General features: G+C 42.1%; 7 protein-coding genes across 10 annotated transcripts; 1 reads left to right on the top strand and 6 right to left on the bottom strand.

The window, feature by feature from the left end:
• Positions 1–38: 38 nt before the first annotated feature.
• On the top strand, positions 39–2,268 carry LOC108159368 (DNA repair protein RAD51 homolog 4-like). 2 transcript variants are annotated; one of them, XM_033392399.1, is made up of 3 exons: positions 39–56; positions 1,224–1,735; positions 1,802–2,268. In XM_033392399.1, exons 2-3 carry the CDS (start codon positions 1,318–1,320, stop codon positions 2,050–2,052), a joined length of 669 nt encoding a protein of 222 aa, XP_033248290.1. In that variant the 5' UTR covers positions 39–56; positions 1,224–1,317; the 3' UTR covers positions 2,053–2,268. The 2 variants fall into 2 exon arrangements, with proteins under 2 accessions (XP_033248290.1, XP_017148084.1); XM_017292595.2 differs by lacking the exon at positions 39–56 and adding an exon at positions 749–1,161.
• Positions 2,269–3,710: 1,442 nt separating this feature from the next.
• Positions 3,711–5,444, bottom strand: LOC108159373 (CD63 antigen). Its single transcript, XM_017292600.1, has 5 exons — positions 5,289–5,444; positions 4,400–4,591; positions 4,175–4,336; positions 3,913–4,110; positions 3,711–3,851 (listed from the first exon to the last, which is right to left on the bottom strand). Exons 1-5 carry the CDS (start codon positions 5,346–5,348, stop codon positions 3,780–3,782), a joined length of 684 nt encoding a protein of 227 aa, XP_017148089.1. The 5' UTR covers positions 5,349–5,444; the 3' UTR covers positions 3,711–3,779.
• Positions 5,445–6,284: 840 nt separating this feature from the next.
• Positions 6,285–7,285, bottom strand: LOC108159376. Its single transcript, XM_017292605.2, has 4 exons — positions 7,199–7,285; positions 6,906–7,088; positions 6,594–6,839; positions 6,285–6,537 (listed from the first exon to the last, which is right to left on the bottom strand). Exons 1-4 carry the CDS (start codon positions 7,256–7,258, stop codon positions 6,442–6,444), a joined length of 585 nt encoding a protein of 194 aa, XP_017148094.1. The 5' UTR covers positions 7,259–7,285; the 3' UTR covers positions 6,285–6,441.
• Positions 7,286–7,369: 84 nt separating this feature from the next.
• LOC117188478 (23 kDa integral membrane protein) lies at positions 7,370–9,328 on the bottom strand. Its single transcript, XM_033392401.1, has 3 exons — positions 9,130–9,328; positions 7,952–8,143; positions 7,370–7,898 (listed from the first exon to the last, which is right to left on the bottom strand). The coding sequence occupies exons 1-3, from the start codon at positions 9,187–9,189 to the stop codon at positions 7,461–7,463; spliced, it is 690 nt and encodes a 229-aa protein (XP_033248292.1). The 5' UTR covers positions 9,190–9,328; the 3' UTR covers positions 7,370–7,460.
• A 327-nt stretch (positions 9,329–9,655) lies between these two features.
• LOC117188479 (23 kDa integral membrane protein) lies at positions 9,656–10,716 on the bottom strand. Its single transcript, XM_033392402.1, has 3 exons — positions 10,327–10,716; positions 10,098–10,262; positions 9,656–10,035 (listed from the first exon to the last, which is right to left on the bottom strand). Exons 1-3 carry the CDS (start codon positions 10,576–10,578, stop codon positions 9,781–9,783), a joined length of 672 nt encoding a protein of 223 aa, XP_033248293.1. The 5' UTR covers positions 10,579–10,716; the 3' UTR covers positions 9,656–9,780.
• A 759-nt stretch (positions 10,717–11,475) lies between these two features.
• Positions 11,476–16,044, bottom strand: LOC108159374 (23 kDa integral membrane protein). Of its 2 annotated transcripts, none has more exons than XM_017292601.2 (6): positions 15,944–16,044; positions 14,296–14,423; positions 12,429–12,620; positions 12,197–12,358; positions 11,931–12,125; positions 11,476–11,860 (listed from the first exon to the last, which is right to left on the bottom strand). In XM_017292601.2, the coding sequence occupies exons 2-6, from the start codon at positions 14,353–14,355 to the stop codon at positions 11,789–11,791; spliced, it is 681 nt and encodes a 226-aa protein (XP_017148090.1). In that variant the 5' UTR covers positions 14,356–14,423; positions 15,944–16,044; the 3' UTR covers positions 11,476–11,788. The 2 variants fall into 2 exon arrangements, with proteins under 2 accessions (XP_017148090.1, XP_017148091.1); XM_017292602.2 differs by having other exon boundaries at positions 15,932–16,022.
• Positions 14,485–15,885, bottom strand: LOC108159369. 2 transcript variants are annotated; one of them, XM_017292597.2, is made up of 2 exons: positions 15,611–15,885; positions 14,485–15,550 (listed from the first exon to the last, which is right to left on the bottom strand). In XM_017292597.2, exon 2 carries the CDS (start codon positions 15,515–15,517, stop codon positions 14,798–14,800), a length of 720 nt encoding a protein of 239 aa, XP_017148086.1. In that variant the 5' UTR covers positions 15,518–15,550; positions 15,611–15,885; the 3' UTR covers positions 14,485–14,797. The 2 variants fall into 2 exon arrangements, with proteins under 2 accessions (XP_017148086.1, XP_017148085.1); XM_017292596.2 differs by having other exon boundaries at positions 15,615–15,884.
• Positions 16,045–16,052: the final 8 nt, after the last annotated feature.

Here is a 16,052-nt window from a genome sequence, read left to right as displayed (position 1 = left end):
AAAAACGAACTTAGCCCACATAAGCCCCCTATACTTAAAAAGTTCAACTACTTGAGGTAAATAGCGGAATATATTAACGATTGTTAATTCTTCTTGTAGATTCATGCCATCTTTCATCTGAACTTAAAAATAACCACGCTCACTTTCACCTCAACTACGCTAACATTATTAAATATTCATTATTTTCGGTGGAAAATTGAAATACCCCCTTGGCTTGCAATGGGTTAATCGTTCTCCGTCGAATATTGGAAAGCATATTGCTCAATTTTGATGTTCCGTCGAATATTACTAGCTAGATAAAACATTTAGTCATGCCTACCCAATTTTATCCGATTAATGAATCAGTTTTCTACTTAACTGGCTTATTTTAACCACTTGCTTTTATTGCATTTTTCGCAAAAATTGGTCAAACAAATGAAACGTAAGAGAAAAATCGTTCTAATTGCTCAATTTCTTTGTTCCGTTGAATAATGCTGCCTAACTAAAACCTTTAGTTCTGCCCACATAATTTTATCCGATTAATGAGTAAATTTTCTACTTAACTAGCTTTTTTTAACCACTTGCTCGCTTATTATCTTCCGACGAATATTCCCAGCTATATAAACCTCTCAGTTTTGCCCACATAATTTTATATGATTGATGAATCAATTTTGATCAGGATTAACTACTTTTAAGTACTTGCATGTTTTTTATTTTGACAAAAACGCGGTTTCAACAGAAATGTTCAATAGTCGCTGGTATTCGCAGACTCATTTGTTGTCGACCAGGGTATAGGCATTTGTATACCCTAGAGACTGACTAGTTTAGCCTGGGTCATATATGCTATTCACACTGACGACCATCCACCATCCATCCATTTCGGGATGGTCGAAAAATCGGGTCTCACTAAAAACAACACGGAATGGATCTGAAGAAGAAGATTTTGCAAACTCCGACGGGCAAAAAATTATTATCCGAATATCAGTTGAATTTACTAACAAAAAACAATATCGAAACTTTGCTCGACTTCCACGATGCTGAGGACCAGAAACTGCACAAGCTGCTGGGCATCAAAGTGGAATCAGTACTGGAGATTAAGAAGGAGCTGGATATGCTGCCATGGCAGTCGGAGACATTTGTGGAAACTGTTAACGAGCTTGACTATGGAACGGGCATAGAAGAGTAGCGTAGTTCAAAGGCCAATGTGAACAGAGTTGTTGTATTTACTGACCGGCCTGTTTCAGATTGGACAAGTTTTTGGACTCCATTGCGCAGCCGTTCAGGCGAGGCAGAGTCTGGGAAGTCTGTGGCCAGACTGGCGTGGGAAAGACCCAACTAATGTACACCTTGGCTCTTAATTTTGTATGGAAACACAAACGGCAAGTGCTTTTCATCGATACCAAGCAAGACTTCTCCACCAAAAGGATACAAGACATGCTGCTGGAGCGTAAAGTGGACCAGGAAACAAGCGAGAAGGCAATGGCGGACATTCAGGTGGTAGAGGTCCTTACATCAGAGGAGCTCATTGAAGTACTCAAAGCCTTCGACCAGCAAATGACTGACGATGTCCAGGCTGCACTAAAAACAAAAGTCGTTGTGGTCGACTCCCTGGCCGCTTGCTTTGTGGGCCACCGAGGCAGGGAAATGCGAAGAACGAGGGATTCCCTCCTGACAGAGGTTGCATGCAGAGTGAGGAAGTTAGCTGTGAGGGGCGTGGCTTTTGTCATCGGCAACATATCGTTCTCTCAGGATTCAGGTACATTTTGGTTTAGAGGACGATTTATTTACATAACTCTATATAATACGCTTGTTCTACTATAAGATAATTGCGACGATGACGGCTTAGAGGATGGCAACAGTGATGGGTCTACGCGGCAGCCGAATAATCCAATGCTAGGCTCCTATTGGAGTTCAGTGTGTACGCTGAGATTGTCGCTGGAGCTACCGGAGAGTACAAACTGCGGCGACAGCTGCGAACACGACGGCCTCCGAATGGTAAATGTAATGACGAACACCTATGGTCCTGCGGGAGACAATTGCTTGCTACAGATCACAGATGCAGGACTGGTTTAACGGCGGCCAGACGGGTGTTGCTTCTGGTACGACTTCATTACCCGTTTGCCTGGCTCCAAGCCATCACCCAGGCCACTATATTTATATTTATATATGAATTCAACTAACTTTAACCATGGTTTATAAGTTACTAGGTATACAATAGAATACCCTTAAAAAGAGAAACGAGTACATATGAGAGTTTCTTTCATTCTCAGTGTGCAGAGCCTATTACCCGATTCAAGTTCTGTTATCGGTGTTATTGGTGCGCGCCAAATTGAAATTGTTTGAAAGTGTATGTATTCCATAAAAATTTATTCAATAAATGTTACACGTAAGTACGATTTGTGAGCGAAAATAAAAAAAACCTGAATCGGTAAATCAAACAAGATGCCGCTCGCTAAGTTTTCCCTACCTCCTCATTTATTATACCATGGTTCAGTGCTGCAAAAATATCGTTGTCATTTTGTAGATATTTTTTTCGATAGCTTTCATTAAAGCTGCGCGCTAAAGTCCAGAGCTGAAGATTTTTATACCCGATACTCAAAATGAGTATTGGGGTATATTAGATTTTTGGTAAAAGTGGATGTGTGTAACGTCCAGAAGGAATCGTTTCCGACCCCATAAAGTACATATATTCTTGATCAGCATCAATAGCCGAGTCGATTGAGCCCTGTCTGTCTGTCCGTCAGTCCGTCCGTCCGTCCGTCCGTCTGTCCGTCCCCTTCAGCGCCTAGTGCTCAAAGACTATAAGAGCTAGAGCAACGATGTTTTGGATCCAGACTTCTGTAATATGTCACTGCTACAAAAATATTTCAAAACTTCGCCCCGCCCACTTCCGCCCCCACAAAGGACGAAAATCTGTGGCATCCACATTTTTAAAGATACGATAAAACCAAAAACGTAGAATCGTAGAGGATGGCTATATGTTCTAGAGTGTAAAATCTCAACCAGATCGTATAATTATTATAGTTAGAATCAAGAAAACAATTTCATTCTTTCTCGCTCTGTCTCTCTCTAACACACAGGTTTCATGGTCGGTTTTGCCAATTGCAAAATATGAGTTCAAGGATCTCAGAACCTATAAGAGCCAGAGCAACCAAATTTGGTATCCACACTCCTGTGATATCGGACCTTGACCGTTTCGTGTCCAAATTTCGCCACACCCCCTTCCGCCCCCGCAAAGGACGAAAATCTGGGGCATCCACAAATCTCAGAGACTATTAAGGCTAGAGTAACCAAATTTGGTATCCGCACTTCTGTTAGATCTCACTATAAAACGTATATCTCAGAATTTCGCCCCACCCCCTTCCGCCCCCACAAAGGACGAAAATCTGTTGCATCCACAATATTGCACATTCGAGAAAACTAAAAACGCAGAATCATAGATAATGACCATATCTATCAGACTGCTGAATCTGGATCAGATCGGATCATTTTTGTAGCCAAAAGCAAGAAATCAATTTGCACTGGCTACGCAGCGCCCGACGTGACGCTCAGACTGATTTTCTGTCTCTCTCGCACGCACTCTTTATCGTGTCGTTTAATATTAGCGGCGTCTGCCGGAGGAGAGCCATACTGACTAAGTATCGGGTATAAATGTAGAGTTGCGGTGTTCGCAGCAACTCACAACGTTTTTAAATAAAGGCTGCCTTCTTATGAACTTGAAAACGTACGTATTTCTAGTGTATTACGTTTTATTTAACTCATGAATAGGAGATGTTTCTTAGCAGTTAATACTTTGGAGCTTAATAGTTCTGGCGTCTCGCGGAGTTGCGCGTTTGATTTGCCAGGCAACAACCAAATATAAAGGCCACGAGCTGTAAAAATAAAATTATTCTCATCAGTAAAGTAGTGTAGTGTAGGACAAGGGCAATTTACCTCAATGGCTGTGACACCCAGACCGGCGTATTTGATAATATTCACGTTGGTATCCCAGAACGAGTCAACCGCGTCCAAGCAGCCAGGGCGCAGCATGACCGACGTCAGACCACAAGTACCATTGCTGGGTGAGTCACAGCAGGAAGCTGGGTATGAGACGCCGTAATCGGAGAATCTATGCAGACCGCAGCACTTGAACTGCAAACAAATAAACATGGATTATACAAGTAGTTCCATTTGCCTCTCCACGGCTCCAACTTACGGTGCGCTGCATGGTGTCCAGGAGAATGCTGTCCGTCTTGCGCTGCTGCCAAATAGTCTCCACAATTTTCTCCAGGGATTGCTGGATCTGTACATGGTCCACCCAAACGTAGATGATCAAAACCAGCTGACTGATCAGCAGGACCATCATCACACTGGAGTACTGCGATGAGGAAGTAAAATGGGTTACATTTATTCGATGTTTAAGTAATAAATTTCATCTTACCGTGGTCAGACAACAAGCATCCTCGCGAATGGCTCCACAGCAGCCCATGAACGCCACGAGGAAGATGAGGCAGCCCAGGACCAGGATTATGATGGCCACGCTGTTGGCTGTGAAAGTCTCATCCATGCTCGAAAAGTCTTTGATGGTGGAGACCATAATGGAACCGAATGTGATGAGTAAAATGCCACATATCTGCAATGAAAAAGGTGCAAATTGTTTTGCTTAGTCAACCTCGTTGATAAACAGTCACCGCAGCTATGAATCAAGCGACGGCTAAAATTAGTTGTATAACAGCAGTCATAATATTTTAACGACGGATGGAGCCAAAAATTAGAATGATATAGGTTCATTAGTTTTTAAGTGTGAAAAAGAGTATTTTTTGGTCGAAATGCTCGTAGTAGCAGTAGTTTCTGAGCCGAATCACTCAAGTATGACCGATACTGTACTCTTGAAGCAGGAAAAATATTTCATCACAATAGGGAATGCACTCGGGGTTTTGCATCTGTGTGGAGAATAGCTCTTGCGCTATCTACGATCACGAATTTACGAGTATTACTCATGCCCCCCTTATCATTGTTGAGTACACTGTTTTTTTTCGTGACATCTGTTTCGGCCCATTAACCGTAATTGCGTTCATCATTGGCATGCGATGATTTATTTAAGGAATTCTACATTTTTAAACCAATTTTTACCCACTACCTACGATATAAAAGCAGATAAGATAACGCATGGAAATGGTATCCAGGGTGGGGCAAACGCAAACAGGCTCATGTTGGAGACTTAATTTGTCTTTGTACATATCACTTGTGCGATAAGATATTGTGGCAAGCCAACTGCAGGATTTTGCAAAAACCGCTCGTAGTGGCCAACGTTCATTATTTTTTCTTACCACAAACAGTATATTGAATATGAATAGCACATATTTCACAAAAACTCCGCCGCAATCCATTGCTGTAATAGATATTCCTGTAGTTTTTTTTTATGAAATGTTAAACAATGTACACTTTGTTCGTTCGTTCGTTTTTCAGGTCCGCTCGTAACTGAAATAGCTCATCGCATTACTATTCTTTATAACCGAGAATCAAATCGACGAAAGCTTTTCAAGCACCTATTTCAAATAAGATTTGCCACAAAGCTTTATCTTCCACCCAAAAGTATGTTGCATTTTATTGCGTCGATCATATGTTAACTTTATAAGGGCGTTTTTAGTTCTTTCCACTCCCAGCGCAGGTAAGCCACTCAAGCTGGGGTTCTAAGTAATTCTTGGGGGGAAGTCAATATTTATCTTTGCGAGGCATGAGCGACGAGTCAGTTTTGCAGCCGCCTAGCCGCCTAACTAAAGAAGAGACCCAAAATGTTACACTCTAGAGAGGAATAAGGACTATAAAGTTCAAGCGCTCAAGAAAATTTGTATAAAATTGGTTTACTTTTAATTATTTTATTTTCTTTAATAAAGGAAAGAGTTCGAAAATTTGTTTCCTAGTTTTCTACTCGAGAATCGGCATGAGAGGCGAAGCGAAGAGAACACTCAGAGAAGCATAAATAAAATAAAAAGGGGGAACGTTGTGAGTAGCTGCGGCGACCGCAACTCTACATTTATACCCGATACTTAGTCAGTATGGCTCTCTTTCGGCAGACGCCGCTAATATTAAAAGACACGACAAAGAGTGCGTGCAAGAGAAACAGAAAATCAGTCTGAGCGTGTCCTATAATTGTTCCTTTTGGCCATAAAAATGATCCAGATTCAACAATCTGATAGATATTTTTCTTCCTAACTTGCGCGATTTTAATTTTCTCGTATCTTCGATCGTGTGTGTTAGAAAAAGACAGAGGGAGAAAAAAAAAATTGTTTTCTTCATTCTGGCTATAATAACGATACGATCTGGTTCACATTCTGCAGTCTGGAAGATATTGTCATTCTCTTTTATTCTGTGTTTTTGATTTTGATTACCCCTATACTCATTTTGAGTATCGGGTATAAAAAGCATCGCCACATTATGCACCATTTTTATAATTTAGTACAATTTACAACCTCCTAAAAGTTATAAATTAAATCCCATGCTATTCCTTAGGTACTGAGTTCTTTCTGCGTTGCGACCGGAATCCGCTATATAACAGCCAATTGCAAATGTGAGAAACTGCGAAAGAAAATTGTCATCAGTATCTGAACCGCGTGGAATTTTAGGAACATTACCTCAAAAACTATTACCATAACACTCGTAAACTTGATAATGTTGGCACACATATTCCAAGAATAAAACATAGCCTCCCGGCAATGGTTTAGCTCCATATCACCCCCATGGATGGGTATATTGAAACATGAGGCGGGGTATTTGGGATATGAATCTGAAGACATGTGCATTTTAGGGCCCAGCTCCATCCATAAGTAGGAGACGAAATATATATGGATTAACAAAAGCATTAGGTTCAGAACGGAGTACTAAAAGAAAGAAAAACTCAATTATTTAAGTTTTTATTCTATTTTCTACAGCTATTTTTATCTTACACAGGTTATAACGCTCGGCTTTTCTCGATATAGTCCATAGCAGCTCTGCAAAGATAAAAGAACCATGGCGGATCCAAGGACCACAACCGTAATGGGGACAATCTGGGTATCATCTATAATCGAATAATCCCTGATCACGCTGATCATAAACGACCCTACTGTGATGTACAAAAGACCAAAGCACTGTAAGTGAAAGAAAGCGAATCCATAATTACTTCTTTGAATGATTTAATTTGGATGATCGAACAGTTTTCTCTTAAACCGATCTTTAATGAACATTTGGCGATTCCCACCGAGAATAATATGTTCAATATAACCATCACACTTCTAACACTTTGTGCATCTCGGTCCATTGCTGCAGAATTTTGAGGAGAGATTCTTTTGACCCGCTATGCTTCGTATTCCCGTTGCAACTGAATTTGCCTGGGGATAAACGTTACTTCAGAGAAACGAGTGGATTCTTATCGCTTGGGGAATACTCAGTGGCCAGTAGAAATCTTTATTATTGCATGGACATTAATATACGTATGCTATGGAAATTGATTCTCTCGCTGTCTAGGCGGACACTTGTCTGCCAGCATTCTCGCGGCGCATGCAGTTGGTCAGGGCGCCGGCGAAGATGAAGACCAGCAATTCGAATAAGACAATGCCCAGGCCGGACCAGCGGATTATGTCCATGTTGTCGTACCAGAACTCCTCGAACTTGTCATTGCAGCCAGGCTTCGTCTCATAAATTTGGGACGAGCAAGAGGTCTGACGGTTCGCAAAGCCGCAGCAGGTGCCGGGCACCGTCTGGTTACCGTAATTGGCATAGCCAGTGTTACCACAACAGTTGAAGGTCACCTCCAGCACGCCGAACGCTTCGGAGTCATGTGTGTTCCATAGCGATGTGACCAGGCTTCTCATGTCGTTCAGGAAGGCCGTTCTGTTGACGAACACCCAGCAGGTGAGCACCAGTTGGAGGATGAAGAGCACGAAGATCATGCTGGTGTACTGCGAAATAGATTTGGTTTAACTAAAGCTTCCATTCAACAAGGAGTACTTACCGCTCCCGTCATACAAGCGCTCTGCCTGAACAGGCCGTAGCAGCCGAAGAAGGAGACGACAAAGATCAGGGCTCCAATCACGGTAATGCAAATGGGGATGGTGTTCGTGTGCTCTACCTCACTCATTCCGGCAAAGCGATTGATGTCGGCCAACATGATCGATCCCAGGACGATCAGAAGGATGCCAACGATCTGAAAGGAGCAGAGAGTAAGGGGGTTTCATAATCTCCATTGGCAGCTCTATTCGGGAGCTCCTAACTTTATTTATTACAAATAAAAAGATAATGTCAACTAGCTGATTAGGTCCTCATTTGTCAAAAGACATTACAAGCTGCCTGATAAGATTTTAGCAACACACTCATGCACATTTCCATGGGTGATAAACCACAGCAAAAACCTTATGATGATATCATATGAAACCAATGCCCATTCCATTGGCTTTCCAGTGCGCAATATCGTGGACTCTTTTTATAGAGCTGATGTAAGATTTTATGCTGAAAAGATCGGTTTATTAAGGGACTAATACATCCGCAGAAATATGGCATATTAAAGAGGGACACGTCACATTTAAAATAAATATTAAACATAAATGTATGCAAAATACTTTTTAATATTTTATCTAAATTTAAATCCTTTTGAAACATATAAATATGTATATAAAATTTGTAGCTGAATATGTTTCATAATAATATAAAATATTATTACGATTATTATTGGTTTTACGAAGTTTATATTTTGTCTCTAGAATGACCAACTGGCTCTAGCTGCGGCCGCCTTGGATACCAATTACAGGGACAATTGAAATATGAATAAAATTAGAATTAATAAATACAAAATATTCAAATTAACTATTTTCATACTAATGTTAAAAATGCCAGTCTACGATCTATTGAATTCGTATACGTTTTTAAAAAGTGTAAATATTAAAATTTGAGGCCTTATTTCACTGGGTATGTATATTTGTTATTGGCACCATTTTCTTGTCTTGTATTTTTAGTTAATTATCAAAATTAAAAAAATCCTTTGTTTGCAGTCCACAAAATCCAAAAGAAATTATATACATATATCTAAAGCTGCCATTAGCATAGCTTTCTTTTATTTATTTATTCCAGCAGGTTCGTGGCGTAAACTTATTCTTGGTGTAGTTTTCACTGAGTTTCTTTAGTTTAGGGACTCACCAAGAACACAACATTAACTACATATAATATGAAATTGACTATGCCCGAAAGACAACCCATGTTGACGTTTGTCTTTTCGTATCCTTTCGAGTTCAACAAATCAAATACAAATTAAATCAAATTTATCCAGGTGTGTATTTGAGCGCTATAATTTTATGATATTTATCGCGTTCACGCGTCGTTTGCTATTGTTCGATTGGACTGGTCTTTCTGTTGGGCTACTGTTTTTAAATTGTCCCTCAGACATGAACGATATCGGAAAGATATCTTATCACTTTTTGGGGACCAAAAGAAGTCCACCGAAAAAAAACGGACACAGAAAAGCAAACATTGGGTGGGCCAAGCGATAACAGTTGGCATATAGAAATGATTCATTGCAAAAGTTTGAGGGCAAACGATCTAAATATGGATGGAGTTGGTGGGAGCTTATCAACCGGTACACGGATATAGTTTCGGCGAAAACACCGACCCGTTCCGATTAGATAAGATTTGGTGGCCAAAGCTAGACATAGACATACAAAAAATATACTTGATTGAGCTTAACCTATTTGATTTATTTATGGCGACTGATGTATGCATGTACTTTCAACTGCATGGATGCTAGGAACTGAGCTACAGCTAATGGGATGATTCAGGCGTGGATGCTCCATATCAGCGCTTCCTCATGGCACTGGCCAGGCAGCAGGACACAATGAAGATGCCCAGCTCGAAGAGCGCGATGATCAGACTGCTCCATCGAATGAGGTCCGTGTTGGAGGCCCAGAAGTCGACGAACTCGCCATTGCAGCCAAGACGCTGGGTGTAAATGGCAGCCTCGCACACCTGATTGCGATCCTTGTAGCCGCAGCAGGAAGCGGGGACTGAAGATTCGTATTGCTGGTAGCCAGTGTTTCCGCAGCATTTGAACTGGATAAGAAATATATTAGTATTCCTATAGAATATCCAGGAACTTCCATTTCCAAACTTACGGCCAATTGGAGGGCATCCATGGGATAGCCCTGGGCGGCGTTGTTCTCATTCCAGGCCGTGTTCACCACTGTGCTCATCTTGGCCAGGAACTTGTCGTTCGCCGCAAAGATCCAAATCGACAGAGCCAATTGCAGGGCAAACAAGACCAGCATACAGATGGCATACTATAGAGAAAATAATAACATCAGAATGGAACTCCGGATCAACGAGAGGTGCTCTCCAACTTACGATTGTAGTGCAACAGGCATTCTCCCGGATCGTGCCGCAGCAGCCGAAGAAGGCCACCAAAAACGTCACACAGCCGATTGTAATAATGATGATTGGGATGGTCTCCGTATTGACAGCTCCCTCGAAGGCCGTGAAGTTACCCATCGTGGACAGCATGATGGAACCGACAACGATCAGCAGTATGCCGCCGATCACGAAGATCAGGTTGAGGAAGTACAGCAGGTACTTGAACATGGCTGATAGGCAATTCATGGTTCTGGATTTCTAGGTTGCACGGTTTCTCGGTGAATATAATAGTATTTCGGCTGATTCCGAATGTCTCGTTCTATAATCCGTACGCTCGTTCGTTCGTTGGGACTGTTTTCGTTAAACTGAGTGGCTTCCATCTAGACCTGGGGCATTATATTAAACCATTCGAGTTCCTCATCTTATCAGAGTTGGAACTTATCTCCTCTTGCTAATAAAATACCTTTATGTATGGGTGGTCCACTCTCTCGTTTCCTATCTCGCAGCTCATATATGTACTCATATGTACCCATAAAAGTCATTCATGGATCTTATCGTCTTGCACTGGCGTAGATAGTACAATAAAGTGGTTGGAACTACTGGCAACCGAACCCGAACACAACGAATGTACTCAAAACAGGTGTGAATCATTTGTTGGTCTAAACAGTTCGTATAGATACTTATCTATGAGTATGGGCGGAATATTACTTCATACTTATGAAATTCTCACATGGGGGCAGCCCGTTCTCTTCTAAGATGAATCATTTACATTCCGAGCACTTTCTTTGCACTTGGCAATACGTTGTCGGTGGGGGCTACAAGTTGGCTAATAAGATGACTCATATGACACTCTGGCTGGTCGGAGTTCCGACGTGAGTCCCCCGTCTTATCGCGTTGATTTATTATTTATCAATCCAATAAATATGGTATACGTTCTGGGTGAGGGCACTCCAAGACGAAATATTAAACATTTCGATTAAGAATCTGACAGTTGGTGGGGTTTTTTCGCCTTTGGCATCAGATCCCTGTCCGTAGATAAGAAATCCCTATGTACACAGATTACACAATGTGGATAGACCAACCGACTAAATATAAACTTCTGTAGGCTAGTTTTTCTCATAAAGTGGGTCGAACTCAACAAAAACCATTTGAAATTTCTCAGTTTATTGCAATCTTTCGGTCAGGTGTATAAATTATTTTGTACAGTAAAAAAATATTAGCACTCCAATACATCTATCTCTCAACTTACAATCTTCGAAAAGCGATCATAGCGAGATATTCATGGGATTTCATTTTCTTCGTATAACTTGAGATTATGTAAATTTCAATGGCCATCTATGTCAGGTGATTTATATCGATATACTCGTATGTATGCATGTATGTAAATAAAATTGGGCAACATAATTCGTACTTTCGGTTTCAATTAAAATTAGTAAGGCTTTCCCAGGTCCAGCACTTAATAGTCCGCGCGGCGACGGTAATTCCGGATGCTGTTCGCCAGACAGCAGGCAAACACAAAGCCCACAAACTGAAATATCAAAAGAATTTTTCAATTAATATGTATAACCATCAGCGTTCTGCGTTGTGGGGGAACCTACCTCAATGGCGGCAATAACCAAGCCGGCATATTTGATGATGTCGCTGTTTCTGTCCCAGAACTCCACAAAGGCCGCCTTGCAGCCGCGTCGGTAGACAGTGTCCGGGCGGCAGTTGTTGGTATCCTTGCAGCACGAGGGGGGGAAGTAGCCTTGGAAGGAATAGTCCGAGAAGTTAGTGCGGCCACAGCACTCCATCTGGAGAGATATCAAAAACGAGTGTCAGATGTTTTGATATTTCAATTCTGGGGACGGGACTGAAAACTAACGCTAATCTGTATGGCATCCATGTAGTCGGCACGACGGGTGCGTCGCTCCCAGGCCTTCTCCACCACATCGCCCATTATGACCAGATACTTGTCCTTCTGCAGCCACATGTAGATCACCAACGCCAGCTGGCCAATCATCAAAACGAACAGCAGGATCGAGTACTGCAAATAAAGGTCGTGCAAGGCTAAAGAGAGACCGATGCTAGGAGGATCAAATGTGCGTATTTCGTACCGTCATGGACATGCAGTAGGACTCGCGAATGGCACCGCAGCAGCCGAACCAGGAGATTAGCAGGATAACAGTGCCAAGGACAATCATTGTGATGGGCACCTGCTGGGTGCGCAGGGCCTCTGCGAAGTCATCGATGTTGTGGATGTTGCTGAACAGAAGGCCTCCAAACACGATCAACAAAATGCCACATATCTGGGAAAGATCATATATGTATGTATGGTTTTAATAAAATAAAATAATCAACTTTGTCTATGTCATTTGTAAAGCTTTGAGCTTTTCACCATCAAAACTAAGCTCTTTAAAAAGCTTTAACAGCTTTTCCCTAACAGTTGCTACAATACTCTACACTGCAAGAAAACTATTAAAAATATAGGGTACCATAGTAATTTGAATAATTTCTAACGGATGGTGGTGATGGAGCTCTCTTTCCGAGGCCTATCAATGGTGTTGTTCTGTATTATCTCTTATCAATGTGGGCTCGCTGCGGTTAATTTAGATTAATTTCTCTGATAAATATGAAGAATATATTTACTATGGCTTTGATTTTGTATCGCAATGCGTCAACAACTATTTTATTAGATTAGATCGGAGTAATTATCTGTCGGAGATCATAGTTTCGATGCATGACCTAAGCCATTTGGTTGAGGGCATTATTGGATGAGATCTGACGAAAATTGCGACACCAACAATGTCTGAAACACCCACCCATCTCTTCCACTTCGATGTATATCTGTTTGCCCATCCATCCCCCCCGACAAAAAAAAAACACAAAGAATATTTAGTTCAAGTGTGCTCTAAAAGCCGACGCGTCGCCCCCCCTTCAGTTCCGTTCCGTGCGTGTGGGGATGCAGTGTTTGGCCAAGTTTTGTCTCGACTGAAATGGGGAGCAAGTTCACATTTAATTAAGTCAACTATTTTCGGGCGTGGGGGGTCAGACAGCACCCACCCGTCGCTCGAATGTAATTACGTAACTTTACATTGAACAAATCCGTCAAAAGAGTAGAAGGGAGGGGTCATACTGCCGATGTTGATGTTTGCGTGACTGGAATGAATTCCGCGCTGCAGCAAGTACCAGTCGGAGTCGGATTCGGTTCACACCTGCACACATCGTATCGCAGTTCCACGAAAACCAGTTACAGTGGAGTACAGTCCTCCGATGTGACTTTTGTGGAACTAAGAAGTTGCTAAACAAATGAACAACGTAACTTTTTTGTTTTTGTTTATGTTTGAAACCAGTTAGCCTCGAGCGGATGCCCGGCTATGGTACGGATATTTTTTGGAGCCAAATGTTATGAGCTCACAAAACTCGTTTTCAGTCAACTCAAGTAAACAGAATACCTTTTTGTGTATACAGAATTTACATATAAAAGAGTCCCCTGCTACCACTACGTCACGGGTTCCAATACTCTAAGATCTTATAGTCAACCCAAGTAAACAGAATACCTTTTTGTGTATACAGAATTTACATATAAAAGAGACCCCTGCTACCACTACGTCACGGGTTCCAATACTCTAAGATCTTATAGATGGATAAATGCAGAAAGTGATCTATAATAAACTCCGTATTATACGTTAGATTTCATTTCGTTAACATCTGGACTCTATTCAGACTATTCGGATTAAACTTGAAACCCAAATTATTGTTCTGAAACGCACTGTTTTTGGTTAACCGGTTTTTAGGCCTCAACTTTCTCACAAAAACTAAAACAAACAAAATATTTTCGGAAAAACCAGTTTTTACGGTAAAACAAAACTTATGATATCATATCCCAGACTAAACTTGGAGACGTACTGGGCTTGGCCAATGGCAGGGGGAAAATGATATAATCTATAATGAATGTCGATGCTATGCTTGTTTTTAACTCACCGAACAGAGCAAATTGAATATAAACAGTATATATTTAACCATGGAGATTCCGCAGCTCATTTTGCCTGAGATTCGTTGTGAGGACGGTACGGTGTAGAATGGCTATCGAAATTGTGGAGAAGCTGCAACTGTTCGTTCGTGGATACAGAATAGAATAGAATTCAGAATTGAGAAATACAAATGGATCGTGCAGACGTAGCATTAAGTATTTTATCGTTTTATTTGGGAAGCAGCGGCACACAAATGTAGGGTCGCACACACACAGCCACGCACTGATGTCATCCAAAACAAATTCAATATTTTGTTTATTTAAAAAAATGCCAGAATTTTGATTCGATTTGAGTGGGAAAATTAGCACGCAATCACGTACTCGTACGGTCCGGAGTGCGGTTGGGAATCGGATCGGATTTTCAGTTTCATTTCGTTTCGTCAATTGCCTTTGAACTTAGAACTATATTAACAATACGCTCGGTCAGTATTGGGATCCCGACACCGTGCGGGATTAGCGAACCAGCTCGGGCAGCAGCTTCTCCTTGGGCAGGAGCGAGGCCTTCAGCTCGTTGTAGCGCCGCCAGATATAGGGATAGCGTGCCGCCCAGGACAGCCAGGCTTCCTTCTCGGCGGTGGTCTCCTCGACCCGCTTTAGGTGCTTGTAGTATTTGCCGTTGCGCTTCACCCCGGAGGCCACATCCTGAGCGAACTTTGCAAAGCGCAGCTTGAGCAGCGTCTCGGAGACATCCAGCAATCGGTTGCCCTTGGGCGGATGGACCAGACAGAGCTGGCACACAATGTAGTCCTTCTTTCCGCCCTTGTTCAGTGGGATGAAGGTGGCCTCCCGTCCCACGAGGCACTGCTGCAGCCAGGAAAAGCCATTGGCGTTGACGCTGACGCCTGGAAGCTTCACCGGGAGCAGGCGCGTGCTGCTAGTAAAGATGGGTATGAGCGGGCGGTGCTTGATCATCAGCAGTGTGTCCTGATCCCGCTGCTGCACGCCGCTGATCTTGCCCGTGTGCATAATGCGCTCGTTGATGATGCGCTCGGGGATGTGCGACGGCTGCTTGAACTGGCGCACCAGATAGGCAGGTTTCCGCTTGGCGTAGGCCACCGCCAGCATCAGAGCCGAGGTTCCGTAAATGACCAACTCACTGCCCACCGTATCGCGTTCCAAGTAATTACATAAGCCCTGGTACTTCTCCCGCAAATAGGCTTTATTGGACTCCATTTCTGTGGCCGTATTCTATTAAGTAACTACCGCCTGCAATTGTTTTTATGTTGAGAGTAGTTTTTTATGCAATTTCTTATGACGTCATTTTACCAACCAAATACGTCAACAAGGTAATATCTTCCACAGAGTCTCGCGCGTCTGTCGTTTCTATATATTACTTATATCTATATGTATTATCGCGACATAAGGCTAATTTTGTCAGATTTATTTTGCCTTTTAGCGCTGCTTCTGTTTTGCTACTAAACAGACTTTGACATGTATTGTAGGCTTGCGACGCCTTGAGTGCGAGCGGGATGGCGTGTGTGTGCGCGATCGTGCGCGATCTTGCGTACGTTGTATTTCATCGGTATATTTACGATATATTTTGAAAATAAGACCGTATATTTCGGTACAGAGAGTACAAAAACTCACTCAACAACACACCTTTGGCGTTACTTTTCTTCCGTTTCGTTATTTTTTTTTTGTACGTGCTATTTGCGCGCGCTCACGATATGAACTGGTGCCGACGTCAATAGAGACTGAGACGAGAGAT

Source organism: Drosophila miranda, chromosome 3, assembly GCF_003369915.1.
Source record: "Drosophila miranda strain MSH22 chromosome 3, D.miranda_PacBio2.1, whole genome shotgun sequence".
Classification (NCBI taxonomy): Eukaryota; Metazoa; Arthropoda; class Insecta; order Diptera; family Drosophilidae; genus Drosophila; species Drosophila miranda.
The sequence above is the reverse complement of the archived record's forward strand: the minus strand, read 5'-3'. Positions and strand labels throughout refer to the sequence as shown.

Excerpts from the sequence above, each read along its gene's own strand:
- LOC108159368 (XM_017292595.2), top strand. The coding sequence starts at position 902 with ATGGATCTGAAGAAGAAGATTTTGCAAACTCCGACGGGCAAAAAATTA. Across the intron at positions 1,162-1,223 it reads TATGGAACGGGCATAGAAGA|ATTGGACAAGTTTTTGGACT; the intron begins GTAGCGTAGTTC and ends GGCCTGTTTCAG. Across the intron at positions 1,736-1,801 it reads ATCGTTCTCTCAGGATTCAG|ATAATTGCGACGATGACGGC; the intron begins GTACATTTTGGT and ends TTCTACTATAAG.
- LOC108159373 (XM_017292600.1), bottom strand. The coding sequence starts at position 5,348 with ATGGATTGCGGCGGAGTTTTTGTGAAATATGTGCTATTCATATTCAAT. Across the intron at positions 4,592-5,288 it reads TATTCAATATACTGTTTGTG|ATATGTGGCATTTTACTCAT; the intron begins GTAAGAAAAAAT and ends TTTTCATTGCAG. Across the intron at positions 3,852-3,912 it reads TGGGTGTCACAGCCATTGAG|CTCGTGGCCTTTATATTTGG; the intron begins GTAAATTGCCCT and ends TTATTTTTACAG.
- LOC108159376 (XM_017292605.2), bottom strand. The coding sequence starts at position 7,258 with ATGGACCGAGATGCACAAAGTGTTAGAAGTGTGATGGTTATATTGAAC. Across the intron at positions 7,089-7,198 it reads TATTGAACATATTATTCTCG|TGCTTTGGTCTTTTGTACAT; the intron begins GTGGGAATCGCC and ends TTTCACTTACAG. Across the intron at positions 6,538-6,593 it reads TTATGGTAATAGTTTTTGAG|TTTCTCACATTTGCAATTGG; the intron begins GTAATGTTCCTA and ends TTTCTTTCGCAG.
- LOC117188478 (XM_033392401.1), bottom strand. The coding sequence starts at position 9,189 with ATGGGTTGTCTTTCGGGCATAGTCAATTTCATATTATATGTAGTTAAT. Across the intron at positions 8,144-9,129 it reads TAGTTAATGTTGTGTTCTTG|ATCGTTGGCATCCTTCTGAT; the intron begins GTGAGTCCCTAA and ends TGCTCCTTTCAG. Across the intron at positions 7,899-7,951 it reads GCGCTTGTATGACGGGAGCG|TACACCAGCATGATCTTCGT; the intron begins GTAAGTACTCCT and ends TCTATTTCGCAG.
- LOC117188479 (XM_033392402.1), bottom strand. The coding sequence starts at position 10,578 with ATGAATTGCCTATCAGCCATGTTCAAGTACCTGCTGTACTTCCTCAAC. Across the intron at positions 10,263-10,326 it reads ATGCCTGTTGCACTACAATC|TATGCCATCTGTATGCTGGT; the intron begins GTAAGTTGGAGA and ends TTTTCTCTATAG. Across the intron at positions 10,036-10,097 it reads TGGATGCCCTCCAATTGGCC|TTCAAATGCTGCGGAAACAC; the intron begins GTAAGTTTGGAA and ends TTTCTTATCCAG.
- LOC108159374 (XM_017292601.2), bottom strand. The coding sequence starts at position 14,355 with ATGAGCTGCGGAATCTCCATGGTTAAATATATACTGTTTATATTCAAT. Across the intron at positions 12,359-12,428 it reads CCTACTGCATGTCCATGACG|TACTCGATCCTGCTGTTCGT; the intron begins GTACGAAATACG and ends CTTTATTTGCAG. Across the intron at positions 12,126-12,196 it reads TGGATGCCATACAGATTAGC|ATGGAGTGCTGTGGCCGCAC; the intron begins GTTAGTTTTCAG and ends ATATCTCTCCAG.
- LOC108159369 (XM_017292597.2), bottom strand. The coding sequence starts at position 15,517 with ATGGAGTCCAATAAAGCCTATTTGCGGGAGAAGTACCAGGGCTTATGT.